Here is a 27,992-nt window from a genome sequence, read left to right as displayed (position 1 = left end):
TTCATTGAAGTTTTTAAGTTGCGTTATAATGATCATTAGCGTACTCACGCTGTGGTATGCATTAAAGCTTTCCCTGGAAGTACACGAAATATTATTGGAATCATAGACTCGTGAACCCCAGTAAGACAGCTCCACAAGACTGCCTGGAGTGAGAGACAAAAACAATTATATTATTTTAGCTTAATTAAGTTTTGTTCCCGAGTAAGCAAAGCCAGCAAGGTGAGTGACTTGTTGGGTGGAGAATGTTGGGGCCATATAAAAGGAGGGTTTGGTTCTAGAGGGGAGGGTTTACTGAGCAGGAGGACAAACATAATGGCCGGCCTTGACCATTGCTGTGTCGCTATGGCAAGGCAGATGTCACTTTTACCACGGGGATTACCCAGAAGGGTGGAATAATTAATAAATTTGTGTAGCTGTTTCCTGAGTATGTGGGTAGTACTTACCACTGACTCCGGAGAGGGTATGAGGACGTGGAGAGGTTAGATGATCGGGGATAATTTTGACAGGTTGAATGGAGGGTGTTGCACAAATACTTCGTTGGAATTAGCCTGACTAATGCATAAAGGACTGTTAACATTTGAGAAGTTTTACGTATTTGTGGAATTTATGCGTTTTCTTTTGTGTGTGGCAGTGATATATAATGTACATCATATTAACGATATCCCGTCATAATTATGATGAACCATGCTTCAGATAGCTAACGTTAAAGGTACTGGCTGCCAGGTTATGCTATTTGGATACATTATTTGGTAAAGTCCCGGTTTTGTTTGCTGCATAAATTTGTAAAAGATGTTTATTTTTCAAGAATTTTCATGCTTTTGGTTATTGATAGGTTACGGTACCGTATCCTAATTGTGTTTTAAGGTGAAGGACACAGACTTTATACATTACTGGTACTGTATATCAGTATACTAGCAGAAGTGAGGAGGGCTAAGGTAATTGAAAATATAGGGTTATTAACATGAATGGGGAAAGTGGAGTGTGGGGAAAAAAAAAAAAAGGAATTCTAAGGTAACTTTTCTAAGATGGAAGGCTCAGAATATTTAAGAAAAAAGTTATATACTGTACATACATATATACACTGTGTGTGTGTATATATATATACATGTGTGTGTGTAATCCACACAACCAAAGAGCATCATCAGAGTAAGCGAAGAAAACTTGAAGAGGTCGAAGCGTACAATTACTTGGGGCAAATACTAACAATAGCGAAAGACCATGATAGCGAAATAAAAAAATGCATTACAGTTGGATGGAAAACTTTCAATAAACATAGAGACAATGAAAAGTAGCTTACCAATTTGTATGAAACGAAAAGTATATAATGAATGTGGAATTCCAGCTATGATGAATGGTTGTGAGATGTGGAAACTAACAAAATCAATGGCAAATAAGCAAATTTGTCCTCAGAGAGCAATGGAAAGGTGAAAGATGGGAATATCTTTAAGAGACAGGAATAGATCAGCTTAGATGACAGAGCAGACTAAAGTCAAAGACATTATAGAGGTTATAAAAGAACAGAAATGGAGGTGGGCTGGCCATGGAACAAGAATAAGGGATAACCGTTGGAGCAAGAGGCGACTGACTGGGCACCATGAGATTGAAAGTATAGCAGAGAAAGGCTGTGGTGGAGGAATGAGATAGAGAAATTTTCAGGGAAAACATGGCAGAGATTGGCACAGTCAAGGAATTCATGGAGAAGATAGGGGGAGGCCTTGATTCAGCAGTGGACTTATAATGGATGATGATAAATACAGTATATCTATCTATCTATCTGTCTATATATGTATATATATATATATATATATATATATACACAGTAAAACCTTGATATGACGCACTTCAGTTGACCAGAATTCGCTCTTTTCGGAATTGAGGAACTACAGAACTAACTTCTTATACACCAGGCCCTCGTTTTTCGACTGATCGTTATTTGACATTTATAACTCTATACCTTTTTCATTGTTCGACATGGTTATCCCCGCCATTTCAACAATTCAGACCACACGCTGCCAGGCAGACCAGCTGAACTGCCTCAGTCTCCTGCACTGTGCCTTGCTGATGAGTTACCTCTTCATCCATCTGCATTTCTATTTGACCACATGGAATACTACAGCACCACCATGGCTCCGCCCAAGACCCCTGCTGTTACCCCTGTCAAGTGCAGTCATGTGCTCACCAACCTGAGTGAGTGCTGTGCCATCGCATGGTTGGGTGACAATTGCGCCACTGATTAATGAATGCTCAATGCGCGTTACTGTTTTGATGCCAGTTTTACGTAATGCAAATATTAGTTTGCACTAGGTTAGGTAGGTTGTAATCATTGAGGGATCCTGGGGGTGAAGCCCCCCAGTTAGGTTTTAGCACTTCCAGTTAGGCTTCCACTGCTGTTTGTGGTTTTGAATTGTATACCAGTACACTTTAAGTTTGGTGTGGTGATGTCATGTTCAGTCAGTGGGATCAGCAGTAAACATGCTATCGAAGACGTTTAGGCGGCTTTCTTTAATATTGCTAATTAGTTATATTTTGTTTGTTTTCCAATATATATATATATATATATATATATATATATATATATTTTGTTTGTTTTCCAATATATATATATATATGTATATATATATATATATTTTGTTTGTTTTCCAGTATATATATATATATATATATATATATATATATATATATATTTTGTTTGTTTTCCAGTATATATATATATATATATATATATATATATATATATATATATATATATATATATATATATATATATATATATATATATATATATATATTTTAATTGAAAATCAAAAGTCTATCATCCAAGATGTATGTAGTACTAAAATAATTTTCCTTGAGAACATAGGTCTGTAAGAAAACAGCTCAGATTCCTGTGTCACTTTCGTTTATATTTACTGTACTTTTTTTTTTTTTTTTTCCTGTTTTTATTGAAAATTATTTTCATAATTAAGGTGGTCAGGAACCTAACCCTTCTATTTCTTGACAGTCTTATGGGAAAAGTAGGTTCATTATTCGACCAGTTCATTATTCAACCACTTTTTATGGAACTCATCCCTGTCGAATAGTGGGGGAGAGGTGTATATCGGAAAAATCAGAAAAAGTCTGATAAAGCCAGTAGTAGTCTGGACTGCCTGACCACTTCAGCTGTTTTCTCCACAATAAAGTAAATAAAAGATATGTTTATCTGTGTAGAGTACAGTATTATTATGCAGTTTATATTATACCATTTGATTATTGTAGTGAATGTAAAATACAGTATGGTACTGCAGTGGTATTGAAAACAGTTTAAAAACCGTTGATGCAATCTGGACTAATGTCTGATAAAGCAAAAAAAGTCTGGGTTAGCAGAGGGAAGTCCGGATGTCATTTTTATCGGAATTTCGCATTTTTCAGAATGGCTTGGGCTCCAATTAATCTGTTATAGTGAGGTTATACTGTATATATGAATATATATAGATATATACATATATATAAATATATATATGTATATATCTATCTATCTATCTATATATATTTATACTGTATATATATACTGGTATATATATAGATATATACAGGTATATATATATATATATATATATATATATATATATGTAGAGAGAGAGAGAGAGATGAAGTAATTGAAAGCCAGAAAACTGAAAAGTTAGTTCAGTTGAAATTCGGGAGTTCCACTATTCCAGTGGCACTCCCATGATACACCAGTATGTCATCTTTTGGTTTGAGTCTTGGTTTCGTCTTTATTTATGGTATTTCTATATAGTGTCTTGTTTCTAATTTGGCAGAATTTATGAATTGTTGCTGGTACTCCTTCAGTTTTTTCATTAGTAAGCATATACATGTATTTTCTTTGTACAGTGTACTCTGGTAAATTTTAACTTTCAGGCAAACACAGGTTTTGTGAATGAAACAGTTCTGATTTTGTGTGTGTGTGTGTGTGTGTACTTACCATACCTAATTGTACGTACCTAATTGTATCTTTACCGGATTGAGTCAAGCTCGTACTGTCCCATATTTTGAACCATGTTTTATCGTACATGTCTTAAATTTATTAATTGCTTTGGCACACACTATTTCATTTGGTAGTGCATGCCACTGATCAACTGCTCTATTTGGGAAACTGAATTTCCTTACATCTTTATCACCTCTCTTTTTGTACGGTTTTCTACAGTCCCCTCTTAATGTTGCTTTCCCATAGGTTATATACTCTACTCATTTATGTCTGTTTTCTCTTTTCCTGTGATGCATTTATATAACATAGTCATGTCTCTTCTTTTCCTTCTCTCCTGTAATGTTGGTAGGTTTAATTTTTCGAGTCTTTCGTCTGTGTGTGTGTGTGTGTGTGTGTGTGTGTGTGTGTGTGTGTGTGTGTGTGTGTGTGTGTGTGTGTGTTACACCTACCAATTGAGACTCAACTGGATGCAACTTAATCAGCAATGACAACAACAAACCATTCCTACCAAACTGAACTCCACTGGAAATGGCATATTATTTTGTTCTATCTTTTCATGTGTGTGTGTGTGCACACATGCGCATGCATGCACTTGCATCCAGTTAACTAGCATTTGACCCTCATGTCTTTCTGAAATTACTTATTTCCAGAATTTCTTGAATAAAAAAAAGGGGTTGGGGTTTCTAACTGAGGGGCTATGCCACCTCAGACCCCCTCCCCCCTTCATGATATTAACCATCGGACTGCTAGTACACCTAACCCTAAAAAGCCACTTATATTAAGGAGAGGGTGCTGGTTTGGGATAGACTAGGAAGCGAGGCATAATTATCTCTGGTCTGACGAGTCATCTGTGTACATTTTGTCTGTATTTTTCAGTTCCCACATATGTGTCATTACTAAGTTTCAAATGAAATGGTAGCTATATGAAAAAGTTGCTGTTGATCAGAGGAACCAAAGAAAACTCATGAAATTGCGTTCCCAGAGTTTGCCTGTTAGTTAGTTATTTTTATTTTTTTTAAATCTTGTTTTCAACTTAGAGTAAATCCTTACTAGAACAGACTAATTGGGGCCCAAGCCATTCCAATAAAAGTGACATCTGGACTTTCCCCTGCTAACTTGGACGTTTTCCAATATATCAGACATTAGTTTGGATTGCACCAGTGGTTTTTAAATTATTTTCACTACCATTGCAGTATTGTACTGTATTATACATTCACTACAAGAATGAGTCAGTATAATATATATAATAATACTGTACTGTACTGTATGCTAATAAACATGTCTTTTATTTACCTTATTGTGGTGAACATAGCTGATGTGGTCAGGCAGTCCGGACTGCTTCTGGCTTTCTCGGCCTTTTCTGATATGCAGTATGAGAACAGTCCAGTAGCTCCTTGATTCTGATAAAAGCGAATTCCAGTCTATTGAAGTCCGTTATATCGAGGTATAACTGTACTTGTACAATTGTTGCAGTCATACTTCTCCATTAAGTCTTGTTCTGTCGTGTAGGCTCCAATTATTTTTTCTACCATTATACAGTATGATTGATACTTGTTTATTATCGTAGCCAGAATCTTTGGTAAATTTTTACCTTTAGGCAAATGTTTCTTAAATTATAGTAAAAAGGGATTTTCTGATTTTTTTTATGATTCTGTTTTTACTTCTCTTTCATGCAGAAATTACTGTACCTCTAATTGTATCCTGTTTTATCTCCCCCCCCCCTGCCATTATTGACAGGTGGGACCAATGGGTATGTGGGTTTGTGGGTGGGGTATATGCAGGTAAAAGAAGCATTTCCTATTGAAAATTATGCTTAAAATGAAATTAATCAGTAAAAATAAATCTTGTTTTATCCAGACTTAATGACATACTGGTATATTCTAAATCCAGTGGGGCTTTACCTCCTAAACCCTCCAAAACATTAATTTAACATCATCTGTTAAAAAGGGGGGGAGGGGACTTCATCTAACCAAACTGGATTGAACCTAACAACCACATTCTCTTGTAACCTTTTGAATTCATCTCTTTCATTACTGTACTACTTTCTGGAGAAAATGGTTTGGGAAAGGTTGTTGATATTGATGAGAGGAACCCATAGAAAAAAAAAAACTGTGTACCCTGTGTTTGCCCATAGTTAATAAAAAGATATTAGCCTTTTGCTCCTTCTTTTGCCTCTGCTTTCTGAACATTTTCAGACTTTATATTTCTCCTATTTCTTGTTTTTGAAGTACCCCATAATTTTCATTGTAATTCCCACAATGACTTTTTTTCAAAGTTTCCTGCCATTCTCATCATTTTGAGTAACCCCATTATCATTCTGCTGGTATTCTTCATTAGCTACCATTTATTTTCCACTTTTCTTCTAAGTAAATAATTTCCCTCATATCTTATAGCTACCTAAAATATTGCCACTGTCTATCAAATTTTCCAGCCAATTTTTCTCTTTGAAGGTTGGGTTGAAACAGGGATGTGTCATGTCTCCATGGTTGTTCAGTCTGTACATGGATGGGGTAATAAAGAGGTACAAGGTAGGGTAGTGGATGTTGGAGTGGCCCTGGTGAGAGAGGATAGTGTTTGGAAACTCCCTGTACTGTTGTTTGCAGATGATACTGTGTTGTTGAGTGAAGACGAAGGGGAGCTGCAAGGCTTGGTGGATGAGTTTGGGAGAGTGTGTGAGAAACGGAATCTAAAGGTGAATGTAGGGAACAGTAAAGTGATGGTCTTTGAGAGAGTTGAAGTTGGTGAATGTACAGCGAGGTTGGATGGTGAGGAATTGGAAAATGTGAGTATGTTTAAGTACTTGGGTAGTGTGATGAGTAAGGATGGAAGTTTGGAGGGTGACGTGCTTGAAAGGGTACAGCAGGGAAGAAAGGTTGCTGGTTCTTTGAAAGCATTGATAAGAAACAGGGAAGTGAGCATGGAAGTGAAAAAGTTACTACATGACAGTATTGTGATACCAACTCTAACGTATGGAAGTGAAGCTTGGACGTTGTTGGAAGGACACAAGTCAAGAGTGAGAGCAGTGGAAATGAGTTATTTAAGAGGAGCCTGTGGAGTCACATGGAGAGACAGGCTGACGAATGAGGATATAAAGGAGCGTTGTGGTGTGGATGTGGATGTGATAGGAAGCGTTATGAGGAACACACTGAGGTGGTTTGGCCATGTGGAGAGGATGGAGGGTGAGAGACTGACGAAGAGAGTGTATGTGAGTGAGGTGGAGGGGGGGGAGGGGGGGGGAGGCCGAGGATGAGATGGAGGGATGGGGTGGAGAGGTATATGAGAGAGGGGGGTGTGAGTTGGGAGCAGGGCAGTGAAATGGTGGGGGACAGGGCGACATGGAGGCGATTTGTTTGTGGCCACCCCAAACGGGATTGAGGCGTCTGGCAATAGATAGATAGATAGAAAAGCATCTTTGTGCTGGAAAGTTTATTTATCTCTTTACCACTCAGTGTGATACGATACAGTATTCACTAAACCATTTCAGTATGAGGACTTTATTCTTATTTATTTTATGTCCAGATACAGGACTTATTTTCAGCGCTACAAAGGTCCAATTGAACTGAATGAGTTTAACCCATAGACCGTGACATACCTCATGTGGGGGTGTCTCGTAAAGCTGCAACATACCTCTTTTGAGCAAGATTTTCAACAGCGCACCAGAAAGGTTCTAGAACAGGGGTTCCCAACCTGGGGTAAATTACCCCAAGTGGGGTAATTTGGTCTTTTGTGAAGGGTAATGGGGGAGGTAACAAAAAAAAAAAAAATTAAAAATCATACCAGTTATGATAGACTTTCAGACCTATACTAAAATTGAGAGATGAATGTTTAAAGTCATGTTTATTTGTTATCAGTGTTAATAATAAAAATAAATTACTCCTTGCAATAACTCTCTTGGTTTTAGCCTAACCTTTAATTAAGTCCTACATTCAAACTAAAATCTAGGCATCAAAATGTTAAGCAGCTAAAATGCAATTGTGGAAACATAATCAATGAGGGGTAATGAGTGAAGGGAGGTGTGGAAAATGGGGTAATGGGTAAATAAAGGTTGGGAACCCCTGTTCTAGAAGGATCAGCATGACAAAATTATGGGGTATTAGGTTAACTGGTAGCTCTCATTCCCACCCTGTTTTGAGCCCAGTTGCTAAGTTGCATCAGCAACAGTGACCCAAAAGTAGCGCTTCGCAACGCATTTTCCGCAATATTATCACCCCAGGAAAAGCGTTGTGGGTCAGAATTGTTTAGAATAACATAAAATCAGATGGAAGGTCAGTAGGAGGTAATGGATCAGAAGTAGGGTGGTAAATAATGGGTGTAAAAGTAGCACCCTAAACTCATATAGCAGCATGTGGAGTGAGCTGGCAAGGGGGGAAACCGGCAAAAGCCTGATTACAGCCTGCCTTGTCTGCTCTAATATGCATTCTCTCTCTCTCTCTCTCTCTCTCTCTGTAAGCATAGTTTTCATGTTCCTGCCAGAAATACAATTTCTGACAATTCTCCAAAACTATGCTAATTTCAGTTTTTAAAAAATTCCATGGGTAGCTGCACGATCCAGTTTCCTAGGCACTTGTGTTGTATACATTTCACAGAAATCTGTAAGAGTGACCAAAATTGCCATTTTGCTGCACCACGGAAGATGTCTGCACGATCCCTTGCTGCAGCCTGCGGGTTAAAAATCTCAACCATGTTAATTTTTTTTAGTTTTATTATTTTTACTAATAGATAATTTGCAACGTTGGGTCTGGTTAGTACTTGGATGGGTGACCGCCTGGGAACACCAGATGCTGTTGGCATCCTTATGTGTCAAGTGGGGTTGGTGGAGGATTAGTGCCCCTCCCTGTAAAACAATTAACTCTAAGCCCTTGGCCACCCCGTCTGGGATACATGGCGTCTGGCAATGAATGAATGATGAATTAATAATTTTATGCTAAATAGGAGTGCCCTCTCATACTTGAGGGTTGACCCCTTCTGTTCAGTGATGTACAAGATGGCCCATATACAGTATAACACTCATCTTCCATTCCACTGAGTGATATCTAGTGTTTTGTGAACATAGCTGTCATTGTTATCAGAACAGTATATAGCATACCCTGCAGCATTTTTCATTTCCTGCTCCTACAACCACAGCCATTTGCACACTATACTCGCAGCGCATGACTTTGAGGTTGTCATTATCGTACCCTGGCAACCTACTCATCAACTGTACTTCTGATTTCATATCATATTAGACATGAATCATATTACAGTATACATAAATATATTACACAGGAATATTATTATACACAAACATATTATACATGAATCACAGGTGTATCATATTACAGTAAAACCTTGATATAATGGACTTCAGTAGACCAGAATTCACTTTTATCGGACTTGAAGAGCTACTGGACTAAATTCCTGTATATCAGAAAAAGTCCGATAAAGCCAGAAGCAGTCCGAACTGCCTGACCACTTCAGCTATGTTCACCACAATAAGGTAAATAAGACATGTTTATCAGTGTGCAATACGGTATTATTATATATATCATACCATTTGATTAATGTAATGAAGTTATAACACAGTACAATACCACACTGGAAGTCAGAACAGTTTAAAAACCATTCATGCAATCCAGACTAATGTCTGATATGTCGGAAAAAGTCCAGATTAGCAGGGGGAAGTCCGGATCTCGCTTTTATCAGAAAATCGCATTTTTTGGAATGGTTTGGGCCCCAATTAGTCCATTATAGTGAGGTCTTACTTACACGAAATTGGAAGCACAGTTGACGGGTAAGTTGCTGGGATACAATAATGACAACCTCAGAGTTGTGCGCCGCGACTGTAGCAGCTGTCCCCTCATTATGTAAGATACTGCCACATGAATTTCTAATGGTGGAGCCACCCTTGATTTTTTGCTTTATCCATGCTACCTTCAGATTATTTTAATCAGCCTGGGGGAGTCCTTGGAAGTGAAGAGGTACTGTAATTGAAAAATACAGTTGCTTCATTACTTTTGAACATTGGTTCTGTGAGTTGGTTCCAAACATGAATAGTTTGTAAGTATATAAGCACTTAAAACTGAGTCCAAGTATTGTAGGTCATTGGTGAATACAGGTAGAAACTGAAATACCTGTGGCATAAAATCATGATAAATACTGAATTCAATATTTGATAGATGGCATTGACAAAATAACACAATAGCCAGTAAATGTTTTTAAAGAAGTTTCTTATCCAAAAGTTTGTAAATTAGTGGAGCATCTGTATATCTGGCCTCTCAAGTTTGAGAAGTCTATCCTAAGCTGTAAGGGGGAAAAAAAAAAAAGGCACTGGATTGATGAAGTTGACCTGAATACTAATAATAATTTGGTAATACAGTTAGCAGTGTTAAGATTGTACAGGTGCTGTATTGTTAGAAGTTTTTGTACATTTTGGAATCAGATGTCCGGGCCGTCACAGCACAAGTACCGCTACAAGAACCAGGGTCTAGACTCTGCTGAGATGCGAAGACGAAGAGAAGAAGAAGGTGTACAGTTGAGGAAGCAAAAACGAGAACAACAGTTGGCCAAACGTCGAAACGTAAATGATCTCGCGGCTGGACTTGGGGAAGATGAGGCAGTGGAGTCCTCCATGAACCAGGTCAGTTGCTGAGCTTAAAACATCACTGATGTAGTTTTATGCCTTGCATTCCCCTCTGGAGGAGCTAAAGCATTGCTTATATTTAGAGACTTTGATGAAATCTGTGTATTCAAACTGTAAATGACGGTTCCATATCGAGCTCCATTTGTAGGCCAGTTTAGTGAATGTGAAAGTCTAGGTGAATGACCTATATCCCTAATGGAATTACATAATAATCTCTTCATCCACCACCTGGGAAATCAAACTAATGCTTGCAGGACAAGCCTGTCACCCAGACTGGTCCCTCAGATCTTTAGACTAGACTTTTTGACCTTACTCTTTTATCATATTTACTGTATAGCTATATGTAATGAAGTTACAGAACAGTAATTGATTTATATTTCATGACATACCCAGGAGAGTGGTCAGCCAGGCAGTGTGGTGGGAGGGAGCCTCATCACATCAGAGATGGTGCAGGTGCTTTACAGTGATGACCTTGAGGCTCAGCTTAATGCTACACAAAAGTTCCGCAAGTTGCTCTCCCGGGAACCCAACCCACCGATTGATGAAGTCATCCAGACTGGCATTGTTCCAAAATTCGTCGAGTTTCTCCAAAGAGATGGACATTGTACCCTTCAGGTACTATACTTGATATTTAGTTGACATTGGATACCATATATATACTGTACAGTATGTCATTCAGTACGGTATACGTTACAAAATTGTACTGTGTCTTGTCATTATATACGATAATATGTAACATACTGAAATTAATCCTATAGAAGTCAGGGGTTTGTCTTTCGTGCAAAAGATTGTTTGTTCACAGCCAGAATAAAATAACCAACTCGTCACCACATTTTTGTTATATTAGAAACACTAAAATAATTTCAAATTTAAATGTAAACATCAATAATTTGTACCAGTAATGAAGCTGCATATTATGTTATTGCATTAAAAATTGCAGGTGGATTGTCTGCTGTCCTAGAGTAGCAGAAGAAGGCTACAGCATGTTGGAAAGGGATTATATTAGAATGTTGGTGATTTTCATTTTCATATTTTGCTCTTGCTTTCCAGTTTGAGGCCGCTTGGGCTTTAACCAACATTGCATCTGGCACAAGCACACAGACTCGGATTGTGATAGAAGCTGGTGCTGTTCCTATCTTCATCAGACTCTTGAGTTCAGACTTTGAAGATGTGCAGGAACAGGCAGTGTGGGCACTGGGGAACATTGCTGGGGACTCACCAGACTGTAGAGATTATGTATTATCAGAAAACATTCTCCTTCCCTTGTTACAGTAAGTTATCTGCTGGTATGAAATTTTAAACAGAATGTAACTTTACAATAGAATTTACTGTTACAAGTGTCTATACAAGTGTTCTGAGATGGCTAGGAAGAAGAATGAATATTGACAGAAAGGAGTAAGTGAGGAGAAAGAAACGTACAGTATAGTAAAAACTAACATTCTTGATCCGTATTTTAGATAGGTAGCTGTATAACAGAAGTGAACAGAGAAGTAAAACTGTGGTAAGTATGTAGGAATGGAATGTAGTGGAATGATGTACTCATAGTAATTGTCCCTCTCCAGATTGCTGAGTAAGTCAACGCGGCTTTCAATGACCCGTAATGCTGTCTGGGCCCTAAGCAACTTGTGTCGTGGCAAGAACCCTCCTCCAGAATTTGCAAGGGTGTCACCATGCCTCCCGGTCTTGTCTCGTCTACTCTTTCACAGTGATGCTGATGTGTTGGCGGATGCTTGCTGGGCACTCAGCTACCTCAGTGATGGACCCAATGAAAAGATTCAGGCTGTTATTGATGCTGGGGTGTGTCGTAGATTGGTCGAACTTTTAATGTAAGTACAGTGTGATAAGTACACTGAAGATTATTTCAACATACTACTTTACTGTGAGGGAGGTTATTGGATAGAGTAAGTTCTTTCAGTGAAGTTATGTTTTTGTGAAGGTGAGAGAGAAGTTGTTGGTAGGGGCACTCACCATCCACTCACTTGATGTACATAGTGCTGCTCTCGGGTGCCTGCCCTTTCCTTTCTTCCTTCTTTCCATCCTTCCTCTTCTGTCTTTCTTTCCCTCATTCTTTCCTCTTCCTTTAGTCTACAGGTGACTCTACACTGAGTGACAAGCCAGTTGGTTTCCTGTACATCAAGAAACTATTTAGTACAGTATGCTGGGTGGTAACCATATAACCAAATTATGGCCCGTGGTGGTTTAGGGGGCAATTAATGTTCTCCAATGGGATTGAGCTGGTGGTTGGAATTTGTTGCCCACATAATACCACTCAGGGATGAGAGAGGCTGATCTTTCTTAAATGCCAGGACCAGCTTGCCTAGCCCTGGGTTCCAATGCTCCTCATGGGGCAACACAGTATCAGATGATGAATAAATGAATGAAAGAAAAGTTTAGTGATTTCCTTGGTATACTTGTTGGTGAGAGAAAAGTGTTTTTTTACTCTATTGATTAGTTTGTCGTTTCATAGATAAAAGTGATGATTGTGGATGTGGACCTTAAATTAGAGGGTTACATTTTGCTTATGAACCTGTTCCGTGGCGTGTCCGGGTACAGTGTATATGGACAAACCAATAGTGTCAAAATTGCTGAGTCCATATATATACAGACTAACTTGTAGTACTCTAAATTAGAGCCTCCACAAACTTCTGAAAGTTGCCAGTGTTTGCTGGCACTAAATAGTGTGGGGTCACTCTCCGCCCAGAGCTGGTGTACCTTCCTTTAAAAAAATTCGTTTCGGGATTATTGCTCATGCATAAAGTATTATACCAGTATTATATTCATCTTAGATATTTTACTGGTGCTCTAAATGAGAATTACTCTGAAAAGTTCGTTACAGAGAACTAAAAGTCATAAAAGTTAATTGTGTGTGCCTGCATTCAGCACATTTTTACCAAGTGTTATGAATCTCAGTTGTTGGGAAAGCTTATCATACAGTTTCCAAAGATTGTATTCTTTCTTTTGGCAAATCCTGACATGATTCTGTCCATTATACACTTCATAATAAGAATTGTACAGCCAAAATCGCAATGGGCCGAGATCAGCGACCCGAATTTTTAAAGGCATGGTATTCCTCTTTCTGTTAGGAAATGTCTCAGTTCTACTGCAGTCCATTTTTCAACATATATTTTAGCTGCCCAATGGACCATGACACTATATTTTCTGGAATCATCAGCTAATTTCAAAAGGCGCAGGCGTCAGGTGTGGTGTATTAGCGTTGCCCTGGGCCCCTGGCGGCAGGCACAAACTATGCGGTGCTATCCATGAGAAAGCCCCTCCATATGTGCTCAGTGGGTTAATACGATCTTCAGTTATTTAAGTACCATTTTTCCTTCATTTGTTATATGAGATACAATTTTGTTATACCCTCTTACCATTTTTCCATACAGTTGTACATCCAACACCTAAAAACATGACAATGATCACTACTCAAGTAACATATTAATCGCAAGTAGACTGTCTCTAAACTGAGATAGATGCAAATGACAACCTTCCATTTCTACTATATTTTGATAAGCCATTTTTTCTCCAGTATTATATGTAGATAAATCAATAAATATCCTATTCTCAGTAAAGTAACACAAAAATTGTATAAAGAGGGTAATTCAAGTTGACCACACTTTTGCATTTTACATTAAGCTATCAGGCAAGTGGTGGCATCTTTTTCCAGTTTGTGGGGGCTCCAATTGCCGAGTCTGTATATTTACAGACAGGGTTTTTCTCACATGTGCACAAAACTGTATGAGTCTGCCCTTAGTGTGTGATAGGAAATGGGATGACGGACACCCCTCCTCCCCTCCCATGCTTCATATCAATATAATAATAAAAAAATGATTGTGAAAATAAGTAAAATTAGCACAGAACCCCAACTTCCCATTGTCATAGTTTTGACTGTGGCCATATTACATACACCTGGTTGCGTTTCCATGCTACAAATACTCCATGCATCACCTACTCAACACCGAGATGGACTACTGGTATCTGTCTACATGAGCCACTGACAGTTCCTGAAAGTAGCCGTCTGACGCAAATCTGGGTCATGCTGCATTGCCAGAGATATTGTGCTTGCTCCTGACTTCCAGTTGAAGTTGGAGAACTTCCAAGTAATGAACTAACTGATAGTAATGCATAAATAGAATATAGTGAAAGTAATACTGTATATGTAAATGTAAGAAAGTAGAATTAAATCATAAAATCATATAATGTAAGGAAAATATGTGATTTACTGTAACTAATGTGATTGTGTGCAGCATGAGTGTTTATAGTGCCTTATGCAAGTGTTTCTAGTGCCTTGTACCAATATAATAAAAAAAAAAGTCCATCCATCCATCCACCCATCATCCAATCCATCGTTGCCCCATGAAGAGCATAGGAGCCCGGGGCTAGGCAAGTTGGTCCAAACATTTAAGATGAGAGTGACCAGCCTCACTCATCCTTGAGTGGCATTATGTGAGCAATAAACCCCAATCACCCCTTGGATATAAACCTTCACCAGCTCAATCCGATTGGAGTGCCGTAATTACCCACTAAACCACCAGGCGTCAAAATATGATTATATGGTGACCACCCAGCATAGTAAATGGTTTCTTGGTGTACAGGAAACCATTTGGCTTGTCACTCAGTGTAGAGTCATCCACAGGTAGAAGAGGAAAGAGTGAAGGAAAGAAAGACAGAAGAGGGAGTGTAAAGTCACCCGTAGGCAGAAGGACGAGGAAAGAATGAAGGAAAGAAAGACAGAAGAGGATGGAAGGAAAGAAGGATGGAGGAGAGGAGACACCTGAAAGCAACACTACATTGAGTGAGTGGATGGTGAGTGCCCCCACCTACCACTTCACACTTTTAGCATGGAACCTCAACTTTCCATCATCATAGTTTCCACTGTGGTCTTATTACGTAAACCAGGTGTGTTTCCATTCTTCAAATACAGTACTCCATGCATCCTCCCATTCCATATATAAATGGACCATCTATCCACATCAACCACTGGTGGTAGCTGAAAGTAGCCATCTGATGCAAATCTGGGTGTGCTGGATCAAAACACCCGTTTTCCGGTGGAAGACAGCCAAAGTGAGCACTTTTAGTATCACTAGGCTTATTTTGACCAATTTTCAGGTCTATTCATGGGAAAAAAAGAAAGTTGAAAATGGCCGCCATTCTAGGCAACTTTGTTGCCCAGACCCCTGGCAATCTAGGTATAAAAACCCGCAGAGACTTCAGCAATGAACGGGTTAAGAGATAAACCTGTACTTTACACAGGAAAAATCATCCAGTATACAGTATTACCATTATGTCGGGAATCAACCACGGGACTCTTAGGCGAGAGCCAGGCAGCAATTCACTACACCACAACCAATTAAAAGTTATCTCACGTTGTCATAATCTTGTAACCAGTGTCTCTTCGCCCCCACTGTGGGCCTGAAGAGGATGAGAGTCCTGGGTTCGATTCCCAGCAGAGTGGTAATACAATATATTGGATGAATGGGTTAATGTCATTGGCGCTGCAGTTTTGCTGACAGTGGGAAAGAGAACAGCAGTAGATGTCATGTGAATTTGTATGCAGTTTTCTTGAGTGAAAGTTAACCATTTCTTCAGTGGTAGCTTACTGTTGTGCCTTCCTCCATTTCTCTGAAAATTTAATTAGTACAGAAAGTACTTACTAGAATTTTGAATAAAACATTTTTTTATCCCCAAAATCTTAGTTTATAAGTCCAGTAATTTATTCATACTGCATAATATATATTTTTTCTCATCCAGGTTTAACCAGCACAGTGTTGTGGCAGCAGCATTAAGAGCAGTTGGAAATATTGTTACAGGAGATGACGTACAAACACAGGTATTCAGAATTACACTGTATATAAGACAGCAACAGAATTCTGAATGCATTTCTTATCCCCAGAGTAATGTATTGATGATAGAATACTGTAGGTCACATCAGTATTTAATATTTAGATTTTTCCACAGTTTGTATACTGCCAGTAATATTATGATTGATGTCATAGGTCACACTATAACATGGGTCTAGAGGGAGGAAGCTCTTCACCTCTCTGTGTTTCATAACTATTATATGGAAGCTCAGTTGACTCCCAGTATTTTGGTCTTTGTAAGAATTGTCATAGTATCTCTTTGAAGTCTTTGATCTTTCCAGTGATAAGGTAATATCTGCACTAAAATAGTTATGTTCGGAAACTATCGTGGCACTTGTTAAAAGCTTGTATGCAGGGAAGGAATTATCTGTTTACATGTAAGTGAAAAGGAATTGAGACTGAATTTTACATATAATTCCCTCTTAACATGCTTCCATATTGCACAGGTAATTCTCAACTGTTCAGCTTTGCCATGTTTGTTGCACTTGTTGTCGTCACCAAAGGAGTCGATTCGGAAGGAGGCTTGTTGGACAATTTCAAACATAACTGCGGGCAACCGTTCTCAGGTAAGGTACAACATTTCAGTTCATAGCAGTATATTACAATCAAGGGTTATAAATATTTTAGTGAAATTTCCAATATTCTTACCCCTGAAAGATACCTGGCTACCTGGTTGTGTAGAGGTAGAGAAATTGGTAAGAGATGGCTGTGGTAAATGCACATCAGTCTACAAAACAAAGCAAGTAAGAGCCACCCTAGGCCAAAGTGCTGAAATTGATAAGTGATTAGACTACTTTACTGCTTTTTAAAGTTGGATAGGTTTATTACTACTATTTTCTCATTACATTATTACAAAAGTGGCTGCACACTACATATGGGTCACATTGACTTGAAAACAAATTGAAATAGAAGGTGAAGGATGGATAAAGAGAAGTTTCAGGTGGTGGTTGAAAGTGCAAGGTTAGCTTAAACACTTTTATTCAGTTTTGACCAAATTTGATGGAAGGGTTGAGTCAGGCAAGGTTGAAGCACAGTACGCAATTTGAGTTTGAGAACAGTTGGTTGAAGGAGAAGGTCACTGGACGTTAAAAAAGATTCAGCCTCAGACCAGTTGTAGGATGCAGGTGTTTCACTCTCTGGGCACTTCTTGTTGTGTAGTGTCACGTTGCAACCTCAATGTAATTTAATTCAGCTTTGGGGTGATGTTTTGAACTGGAGAAATAAGATATCTGTATACCCTGCAACTCCTCCTTTACTCGAGTATTAGAGGTCTGGTCTGAGTTTGATCACAGTCATCAGGTGATGACAAGATATTTGAAATATGACACTGGATTGAAGTAGTTAATGTGTTAGAAACTTGCTTTAAAGAAATAATAAAGTCTTATGTCCTTGAATATTTGCCCCATCAGATTCAAGCAGTCATCGAAGCCAACATATTCCCCGTCCTGATAGACATCCTAGGAAAGGCCGAGTTCAAGACGAGGAAAGAGGCAGCCTGGGCCATAACCAATGCCACTTCAGGAGGCACTCCTGCACAAATCAGATACCTTGTCGAACATGTAAGACCACTTGGATTTCATGTCACTGTAGGAACATGAGCTTCCTCCTGTTCTCAGTAGTATCGGTATGAAAGATTTGGTATGGAGAATTGTATAATGTATGTTTTGAGATCTTTCAATTACACTGAGGGTAATTTTAGTTGAGGTACATACTTAGAATTAATACCAGTACGTCACAAAGTTAGGATGCATTTTGATTGCCTACGTTCCACAGGGTTGCATTTCTCCACTGTGTGACTTGTTGACGGTGATGGATGCCAAGATTGTCCAGGTGGCTCTGAATGGCATCCAAAATATTCTGCAGTTGGGTGAACAGGAGGCCAAAACAACCTTTGGAGTCAACCCTTATGCTGTTTTGGTGGAGGAGTGCTATGGTGAGGCTTATTTTATTAACTGTCATCATTATCTTCTTGTTCCTGTATTCCGTTTTACTCTGATTGGCCTAAAATAACCATCTCTTCATCATGAATACTAAGTTGTACCTATAGATTAACACGAGTGTGATGCTAGTCACAAAAAATTGCTATGGAGAGGATGTAGAACCATAGCATCAACTTTTTTTTTTACCAAGTAGTTATGTGAAATATGTTGTAAAAGGATGAGATCTGGGCCAAGTTAGAATGAAAAAGAGTATAGTGCCATATCTTTAGTAGCATAGCAGGCTTGGTAGCATGCCATTCTTAGTTGAATACAACACTTTTATCATCTCTAGGTTCTTTGTGTAATATCATATGTGGTATAGGAAGTTTGTAGCATGTTTATCTTAGTTATTTAAATTGAATGCTACAGTTTCATCTTGTATGCTATTTTTGTTGACATTTTGTATCAGTACATACTGCAGGATACTGAATTATATTGCGTACTACAATTATTCTCTTCCATGCTGTTTGACTCTTAACAGAGACATATTTTACATCTGTAACATACATGATGATACTGCAGTATAATGTGCAAAATGTATTGCAAAGGAAGAAATGTTCCAAACTTCCACTTCCACTTAGAATACAAGTTCTAATGTCTTGACTCATACTATTTAGGGATCTGACTGTGGAGTTACATCATCAGAAGTTAATGATAGTAGATAGTTAAGGGAAGGTAAAGTTTACATTTGATATTATTCAGAGTTTAGATTTTGCAGTAGCTATTTAGGGTTTAGTTTTTGCAGTAGCTAGGAGGGTTAGGTGTGGCAGGGAGGTTTTGAAAGTGAGTGAGTTGGATAAAAGAGAGAAAAAGATAGAGTATCAGGAGAAATTGAAAGATGAGTGGAATTCGGTGAAAGATCGGGAAAATGGCAGCGTGGAGGAGGAATGGCAGTTGTTTAAGAGTGCTGTGGTGGGGCGTGCAGAAGAGGTGTGTGGTGTGAGACGTGTGGGTGGTGGTGTAAGAAAAGGAAGTGAATGGTGGTGCGAGGAAGTAAGTATGGCTGTGGCTGAGAAGAGACGTGCATATGAAGTGTGGCTGCAGAGGAAGGATGAGATGTCATATGAAAGGTATAAGGAAAAGAGGAATAGAGCGAGAAGGGCTGTGCGTGATGCTAAAGTGGCAGCAGATGAGAGGTGGGGTAGGCGGCTAACAGAGAATTTTCAACAGAATAAGAAAATGTTTTGGAAGGAGGTGAAAAGGGTGCGAAAGGGAGAGTCTGGGAAGGAAGAACGAGTAAAAGCAGAGGATGGAAGGATGTTAATTGAGATGGATGCAGTAAGGAAGAGATGGGCAGAGTATTTTGAAAGATTGTTAAATGTTGAGGAGGAAAGGGTGGCTGAGATTGTGGCGGATAGAAGGGTGCAAGGAATAAATGTGTTGGGAGAGTTGAATGATTCTTTGATCACGAAGGAGGAAGTGGAGACGGCAGTAAAGGAGATGAAAACAGGGAAAGCTGCAGGTATGGATGGGTGTGCTGTGGAATGCCTGAAGGGTGGTGGAGTGACTATTGTTGACTGGTTAGTAAGATTGTTGAATGTGTGCTTTGAGAAAGGTATGGTGCCAATTGACTGGGCAAGTGCTTGTGTGGTCCCGTTGTATAAAGGCAAGGGTGATAAGTATGAATGTACTAGCTTTAGGGGTATAAGTCTGTTGAGTGTTGTAGGTAAAGTGTATGGTAGAGTGTTAATTATGAGAGTTAGAGAGGGTACAGAGGGAGTGATTAGTGATGAGCAGTGTGGCTTTAGGAGAGGGAGGGGATGCATTGATCAGGTGTTTGCTGTGAGACAATTGTGTGAAAAGTATTTAGCGAAAGGCAAGGATGTGTTTTGGGCATTTATGGATTTAGAGAAAACGTATGATAGAATTGATAGGGAGGCTTTGTGGACTGTTTTAAGATTGTATGGACTTGATGGTAGGTTACTAAAAGGGGTGAAAAGTTTTTATGTAAATAGTAGAGCATGTGTAAGAGTGGGAAATGCTGTGAGTGATTGGTTTCCCGTGAGAGTGGGGCTGCGACAGGGATGTGTGATGTCGCCTTGGTTGTTTAACATTTACATGGATGGTGTTGTAAGGGAGGTGAATGCAAGAGTTTTAGGTGGTCTGAGTCTGGTAAATGTTGATGGAGGAGAGTGGAATCTGAAGCAGCTGCTGTTTGCAGATGATACTGTACTGGTGACTGATTCAGAGGAGAGATTGAGACAGTTGGTAGAGGAGTTTGGAAGGGTGTGTGAAAGGAGGAAATTGAAAGTAAATGAGAATAAGAGTAAAGTGATGAAGTGTACGAGGTTGATAGATGGTAGGGGGATGAATATAGTTTTGAATGGTGAGTTGCTTGAGGAGGTAGATTGTTTTAAGTATCTAGGGTCACATGTTGCTGTGGATGGAAGAATAGATGCAGAAGTGAAGTTTAGAATAAATGAAGTAGGAAAGGTGCTGGGAGGAATGAAAAAAGTGTTTAAATGTCGTTCGCTTAGAATGGATGTAAAGAGAAGGCTGTATGAGGGTGTTGTGGTACCGACTGCATTATATGGGGCTGAAACATGAAATATGGGTGTAGCAGAGAGGAAAAGTTTGAATGTATCGAGATGAGATGTCTGAGGAGTATGTGTGGAGTGACACATATGGATCGAGTGCGAAATGATGAAGTGCGAAGGAGAACTGGAGTTGTTCGGGAGATGGCTGGTAGAGTTGAGCAGAGGGTGTTGCGATGGTTTGGGCATATGGAGAGAATGGATAATGAGTGATTGGTGAAAAAGATAACTAGATCTGATGTGAGAGGTGTAAGGCTGAGAGGAAGACCACGAATAGGATGGATGGACAGTGTGAAGAGAGCGCTGGATGCGAGAGGGATGTCTGTTGAGCAAGGAAGAGTGGCTGTGCGTGACAGAAATAAATGGAGAGAAATTGTGAATGAATAAGTGATGACGCAGCCCTGAGGGGATATTCTCCCGCATTTGGTCTGATCAGCTAGTCAGGTCAGGTGCGGGTAAGGGGATGGGTCTGTTATGATGTGGCAGGGGTAAACCAGTTCTGCTGTCGGGCCCTGCTGCGGATGTCACTGATTGCATTGCACAGTTGACCCTTGTGCGGTGTGATGCGGTGAGGATCTGTCTGTTCTCCCCTTTGGAGCTAAGATGCGAATGAATGTGTTTGAATGGATGAGTAAATGGAGAGTGAGTCGTCCTGTCTCGGCTACCTCCCTTTCCTTGGGGGAAGCAGCCTAGGTATATAGATAGATAGATAGATATTTAGGGTTTAGTTTTTGTAGTACAGTAAAAGTCCAATATTTCGGCATCCAATTCCCCGGCAAATCTGACATTTCGGCAGTTTTGAGAAATAGTCCCATTTACGAAAATCTCTGATCGTTCGGCAGATTCTCCGATTTTTTTCGTCAGTCTTGAAATTCTCCATGAAGCTCGCCAGCTAGCTACCCGCCTTTACCCGCCTTAGTGAGTGAGATAGTGAAAGTGATGGAACGAGTCTACCACTGCCATGAAGCTCAGAGGCTAGCTCTTTCTCCTATAGCATAAAGAGAGGACAAACATGTAGTGAGTCTAGCATGGGAAAGAGAATCTGTTTCGCCATTCTTCCGAGTTGTTGCCGTGCTGCTGCCGACTTCTCTTGATTCTTCTGTGTGCTTTGTGAACTTCGTACCGAAATACCTCTGAAATTACTATTCGAGTGTGCTGGGGACTTCTTCCAGCAGTAGCAGACTCCAATCAACCCCTTCTATTGTACATATGTAAATAAGGAACCTACTATAAGTTTAGGTAAGTGCATGTGAACTTGTAGGCCTACTGTACCATTACATTTATATACAGTATGTTCACTAATTTCTTTATTTTTCATATTCATGTACAGAGATAGCCCGATTATCCGGGCTATATGGTGTTAAGGGGTGCCTGATTAATCCGAAAGCACGATTAATCCGGCGGAAACACAAATACTGTACTGTTAGACTGATTTTTTTACCGGTAAATGTACATTTAAGTACCAGAAAGACCTTTCCAGTTCAATGTATATTCCTCCAGCCTGTTTCAGTATTTTTCAGACTATATTCAGTTCGGTAAATCACGTTTTCTTATTGAAAGGTTTCCTCCCTGTTAGTATCGTCACGTTCTAAAGCTGTACCTACGATTGTTCCCAGCACAATGGACGAAACTCATCATACTCAAATGTGGACTTCGTTTCCCAACTTCCCAACTGAAGATTAGGTTAGGTTACATTATTAGGTGCAGTTAAGTTAGGTTAGGCCAGGTTTAAACACTTAGATTAGAACAGTGTCTTCTGCCATTACGTTAACGAATCAGAGTCGTCACACCAGAACAGATAAAAACAGCGGGGAAAGATTTAACAAGAAATGTTTATTTACCAACCCAGAAATAATCAGAAAAATATAACAGACTATCAGGATGAACTGATTTGGTAAGGTGCTTTTACTGCTTACAGCAAAGCGTATGTTTACCCCCCTCAAATACTCAATGTTCGTGAGTTCAGAAATTTGTGTACTCCCGTGGCAGACCTTGAAACCATTTTTTCAAAGTTATAAAGTCAGTTTCATTTTCTTACAGATGTGAAAAGACTCGTCTGGTACACCTGGCTTTTTCCCCTCCTCCCTAAACCCATCTTGTGATTTGTTATGATTCGTGAAAGAAAATTAGGGGGCATGTTACATTAGAATTTAAACATAAAGTTAGGGTGCATGTTACTTTAGCATTTAAACATATCAGCGAAAACATCTGGGATGAAAGGACCGCCGAGCTGTTTGGGATTGTAGAGTAGGGTCGTATAAACATACCAATGACCTTGGTTCCCTTCCCATAATTGTTCGCAGTTTTTATGGCTCTCCCTAACTTAACGTTACTGACACCGGTACAGTAAAGCATTGTTCAAGGCTAACAGCCATAAGGGGTTAATGGAATACATTATTGTTTGTATCAATACTCTCTTTCACACATACACGAACGAACAAAAGAATGTGCAATAAATGTACACTTAACTGTAAGGAGCAGAAATAACTATGCTCTGTCGGTCCGAAATGTGTTGGGAAGCGACATCGAACAATGAATGTGGAACTGAATGCCACCTTACAAGAACACTTGAGATGAAAGTATTTTTTCTTATTAGTAAACATAATTGTTCCATTTCGTCCCCTATAATTGTGAAACTCTTAAATTTTCGTCCAAGCATACAGCGTAATAACCTTACCAATTCAATTCATATTCTCTAGTTTGTTTTTGTATTTTTCTAGTTTGTTTTCTTATTATCATAACGTTCCTTAAGCCTTACCTACGTTTGTTTCCGGCATATTGGAAGAAACTTGCTCATAATTAGGGTGCATGTTACATTAGCATTTAAACATATCGGCGAAAACATCTGAGATGAAGTGGCAGGCCGCCTGACTGTTTGAGATGGTAGAGGAGGGTCGTGAAAACATACCAGTGACCTTCGTTCCCTTCCCATAATTGTTCGCAGTTTTTTATAGCTCTTCCTAACCCAACATCCCTGACACCGGTACAGTAAAGCATTGTTCGAGGCTGACAGCTATGATGGGGTTAATGGAATGCATTATTGTTTGTATTAATTCTCTCTTTCACACATACAGTACACTTAAGAACGAACAAAAGAGTGAACAGTAAATGTAAGAGGAAGAAATAACAATGCTCTGTTGGTCCGAAATGTGTTGGGAGGCGCGATACCTAATGAAAAATGCAGAACTCAATGCTAACTTACGAGAACACATGAGATGAGTATTTTTTTTTTTTTCTGATTAGCAGACATTCTTGTTTCATTTCGTTCCCTAAAACTAGGAAACCCATTACTTTTCGTCTAAGCATACAGCCTAAAGACCTCACCAATTCACTTCATATTCCTCCAGTTTGTTTTCTGTGTTTTTCTATTTTGAGGGTAGTAAATTACCTTCTCTTGCTGAAAGATTTTCTCTTTTATCACGTTCTTTAAGCCGTACCTACGATTGCTTCGGGCATAATGGATGAAACTCATCGTACACAAAAGTGGATTTAGTTTCCCAATTTCCCAACTGGAGCCCAGGTTAGGTGAGGTTAGGTTAAATTATTAAGTAGTTAAGCAAGGTTAGGCTACGTCAGGAGTAACAGTTGCCTCACCAAACTCCATCCTACCACTCTTGTGATCGAGTTGTGAGCAGGAGGTGTGGGTGGGGGCAGGGTGAGCAAGACTCTCTTTGGTTTATCCATGCCTCTCTCCCTAGAAACTGGATGCTTCCTGTTTAAACCGGAGCTATCGTACGGATAATTCTATGAATTACTATACCACTGAACCATTGGGTCACGGCCCGGATATACTGAAAGCTGGATAATCCGAGCCTGGATAATCGAGCTTCCACTGTATAGTACTGTATTCATTACAGTATTGTACAGTATCAAACAGTATACAGTACTCTCTCCAAACACATTTGTAATGATATGAGTAATGATGATAGTGTTCACCGAAACATATAAGGTACTGAGTGGGTAGGGTTTTCGATAATTCGGCAATTTTGATATTTCGGCACTTGCCTGGTCCCATGGATGCCGAAAAATCGGACTTCTACTGTAGCTGGCTATTCAGTGTTTAGATTTGTAGTGTTAAAGTAATGTGGGGTTTGGTCTTCTCCTCTGAAGAAGGCAGTTAAAACTAATGGTACTCCTTCATTTACTGTTTCTTCTGTAGGCAGCATTATCATCTCTTTTGGAGGTGGTTTGGAGTACTTTAATGATATCATGTAAAACATCCCATTGTAGACACTAACCATCCACTCACTTGATGTAGTGCTGCTCTTGGGTGTCTGCCCTTTCCTCTCTTCCCGCCTTTCCTTCCTTCCGCTTCTGTCTTTCTTTACTTCATTCTTTCCTTATTCTTCTGCCTATGGGTGACTTTACACTTCCTCTATTATCTTTCATTCCTTCATTCTTCCCTGTTCCTTCTGCCTATGATTGACTTTACAGTGAGTGACAAGCCAAATGGTTTCCTATACACCAGGAAACCATTTACTACTGTGGGTGGTAACCATATAACCAAATTATGGCACCTGGTGGTTAAGTGGGTAATTGTGGCGCTTCAACGGGATTGAGCCGATGAAGGTTTATATCCAAGGGGTGGTTGGGGTTATTGCTCACGTTATGCCTCTCAGGGATGAATGAGGCTGCATCTTAAATGTCTGGACCAGCTTGTCCCACCCTGGGCTCCCACGCTCCTCATGGGGCAATGTAGGAGTGGATGATGGATAAAACCCCCAAGTATGCAAAATTTTGATATACAGGATAATCTCCATTTGCACTTGAAAGTTGTTTCCCCTAGTAGGACATTTATCAGATGCATGCATGAAGGATGGACTTTCATGCTGTGTACAGATGTACAGTAGTGCATTAGTCCTGTTGCCCTCTTTCGGTTTCTTAGGTGCCTAGTGATCTAGTGAAATATGGCACTTAAAACCAGATGTGACCCATAAGGTTTTCACATCCAAGGGGTGGTTGGGGTTTCTTGCTCATGTATTGCTGCTTTGGAGGAAGCAGCTGGTCACTTGTCTTAATGATTGCACAGAGTAGCCAAGCCTCGGGCCCGTGTGCTTCTGATGATACAGTGATGGATTGGATGATAGATACAGATTAAAACTATTCAGCTTCGACAAAATTATGTGTTGTTTATCTGTTTATTTGAAAAATGATGGCTTGCCAAGCATTAATACTTTTTTATTGAGAAAACAGTATTGTCCTGTTCTGATACAGTAGCATTAACTTTGAAGCACTTCAAAACTCAGCAAACAGGAGGCCTGGGCCAGTAATACCTATGCATACTAGAACACTGGCAATGACAACAGAATAGCTGCTTTGCCAGCCAAATCAACCATTACCCTCTTCACCCTAGACAGACACAGATCTCAAACACACCAATCACTCCCATTGGAATATCAAAATTCATAGACTTTCCTTGGATATAGGCTTGACCGTCACTCAGCATACAGATGACATTAATGCACAAATGTCATGGAAACTTGAATCTTTGAAAATACTCACAGACACAACCATCAGACAGCAGAATGAATTTGTGTGTGTGTGTGGGGGGGGGGAATTATAAGTGTATTACCCAAGTCCATGCTGGACCACCACCTTAACCTCCACAAGCATGAAATCAAAACTGAACTAAGCCATAAGCATAGGAACAGGATGTACTAAGACCACAAAAACAGATCACTTGTATCAAGAAGCAAAGATAATCCTAGTTGAGGACTATACAAAGATTATTCATTCATTCATTCATTGCCAGCCGCCATGTATCCCAAACGGGGTGGCCAAGGGCTTAGAGTTAATTGTTTTACAGGGAAGGGCACTAATCCTCCATCCCACACTACAAAGAGAGAGAGAGAGAAGAGCTTAGCAAAGCTACACAGAGTGCCTCTGTAACATCCCTCCTCCTTCAGTCTAAGGAGGTCCAGATGATGATGATGATGATGATAATGATACACCAGCTATCCCAAACCTCCTTCATGAACCCGCACCAGACATCCTTTCCTCAGAAACTACCTTTACCAAAGAGACACGAAGGCGCCTTGCCAGACTACGATGTATCCATCACCCTTTCCTGTGTCAGTATGAACACAAACTCTCAGACCAGTCACTTAGTCCACACTGTATTGCAGTCCCCCACAACAAAGAACACCATCTGGTTCACTCACAATCACAGCTCACAGCCTTATAACATAGCCTTAGCATAAGATCATAGGGAGCACCCAGTTCAAAGTGGCCAGCTTCCTGTGGTGCACTGGTTCAAGTCCAAATGAACCTGGGGTTGCAGCAATAACAGCAACAATATGTGTGTTTTTTTTCTTGCAGGCTTAGACAAGATTGAATTTCTTCAGAGCCATGAAAATCTTGAGATCTATCAAAAAGCATTTGAGATTATTGAGCACTACTTTGGTGGTGAGGAAGAGGACTCCAAGGTTGCCCCATCTGTTGATGAATCTGGCCATCAGTTCCAGTTTAACCCTGATGCGGGAGCTCCCCCTCAAGGAGGATTCAACTTCTAACAGGAACTATATAATCCTGAAGTAAAGCTTCACAGCATTAGAAACCTGTAAACCCCAAGTGTGCATATGAAATGAATATCCAAGCTCTGTATTAGAAGGCCCTGCACATCAAAATATGACATGTATCATACATGGCTTAAGTGTTACGAATATTACCATTTTTGCAGTGATAATGCAGATCCCTTATACTAGAAAGAATAAATACAGCAGTACCCTTATTTTCAGTGAACTACATTGTATGCATTATAAATGAAACTGATATGTATGTACAGTATACAGAATTGTGACCCATATCAAGAAAATAATTGTCTCATTACATGCTCTTTATTTTCTGTCATTCTTGTCAGTGCTGAAGTTTCAAATCAGTAAGAATTAGTTAAATATTCCAAGGTCATGATCCTCATGGGTAGAGTAGTTGTGAGGTGACCACACTTGTCATCTTGCAGATGGTAAGATTTTGTCCCATGAGGAATCGTGATAACTAGCTTCCCTCCTGACATCTTCGTTATATATAGGAACTGTT

General features: G+C 39.5%; 1 protein-coding gene across 1 annotated transcript; it reads left to right on the top strand.

Annotated features, from left to right (window-relative positions):
- Window positions 1–140: 140 nt before the first annotated feature.
- Window positions 141–27,959, top strand: Kap-alpha1 (karyopherin alpha1). The gene is made up of 10 exons (XM_080282883.1): window positions 141–219; window positions 10,383–10,580; window positions 10,977–11,198; window positions 11,634–11,854; window positions 12,146–12,409; window positions 16,335–16,413; window positions 16,891–17,010; window positions 17,854–18,003; window positions 18,218–18,377; window positions 27,276–27,959. Exons 2-10 carry the CDS (start codon window positions 10,383–10,385, stop codon window positions 27,467–27,469), a joined length of 1,608 nt encoding a protein of 535 aa, XP_080139009.1. The 5' UTR covers window positions 141–219; the 3' UTR covers window positions 27,470–27,959.
- The last annotated feature ends 33 nt before the right edge of the window (window positions 27,960–27,992 follow it).

Source organism: Coenobita brevimanus, chromosome 95 (genome assembly GCF_032717465.1).
Source record: "Coenobita brevimanus isolate Jiangsu-jjx chromosome 95, ASM3271746v2, whole genome shotgun sequence".
In the NCBI taxonomy this organism is placed as follows: Eukaryota; Metazoa; Arthropoda; class Malacostraca; order Decapoda; family Coenobitidae; genus Coenobita; species Coenobita brevimanus.
Note: the sequence above shows the minus strand (reverse complement) of the source record. Positions and strands in the feature narration are given on the sequence as shown.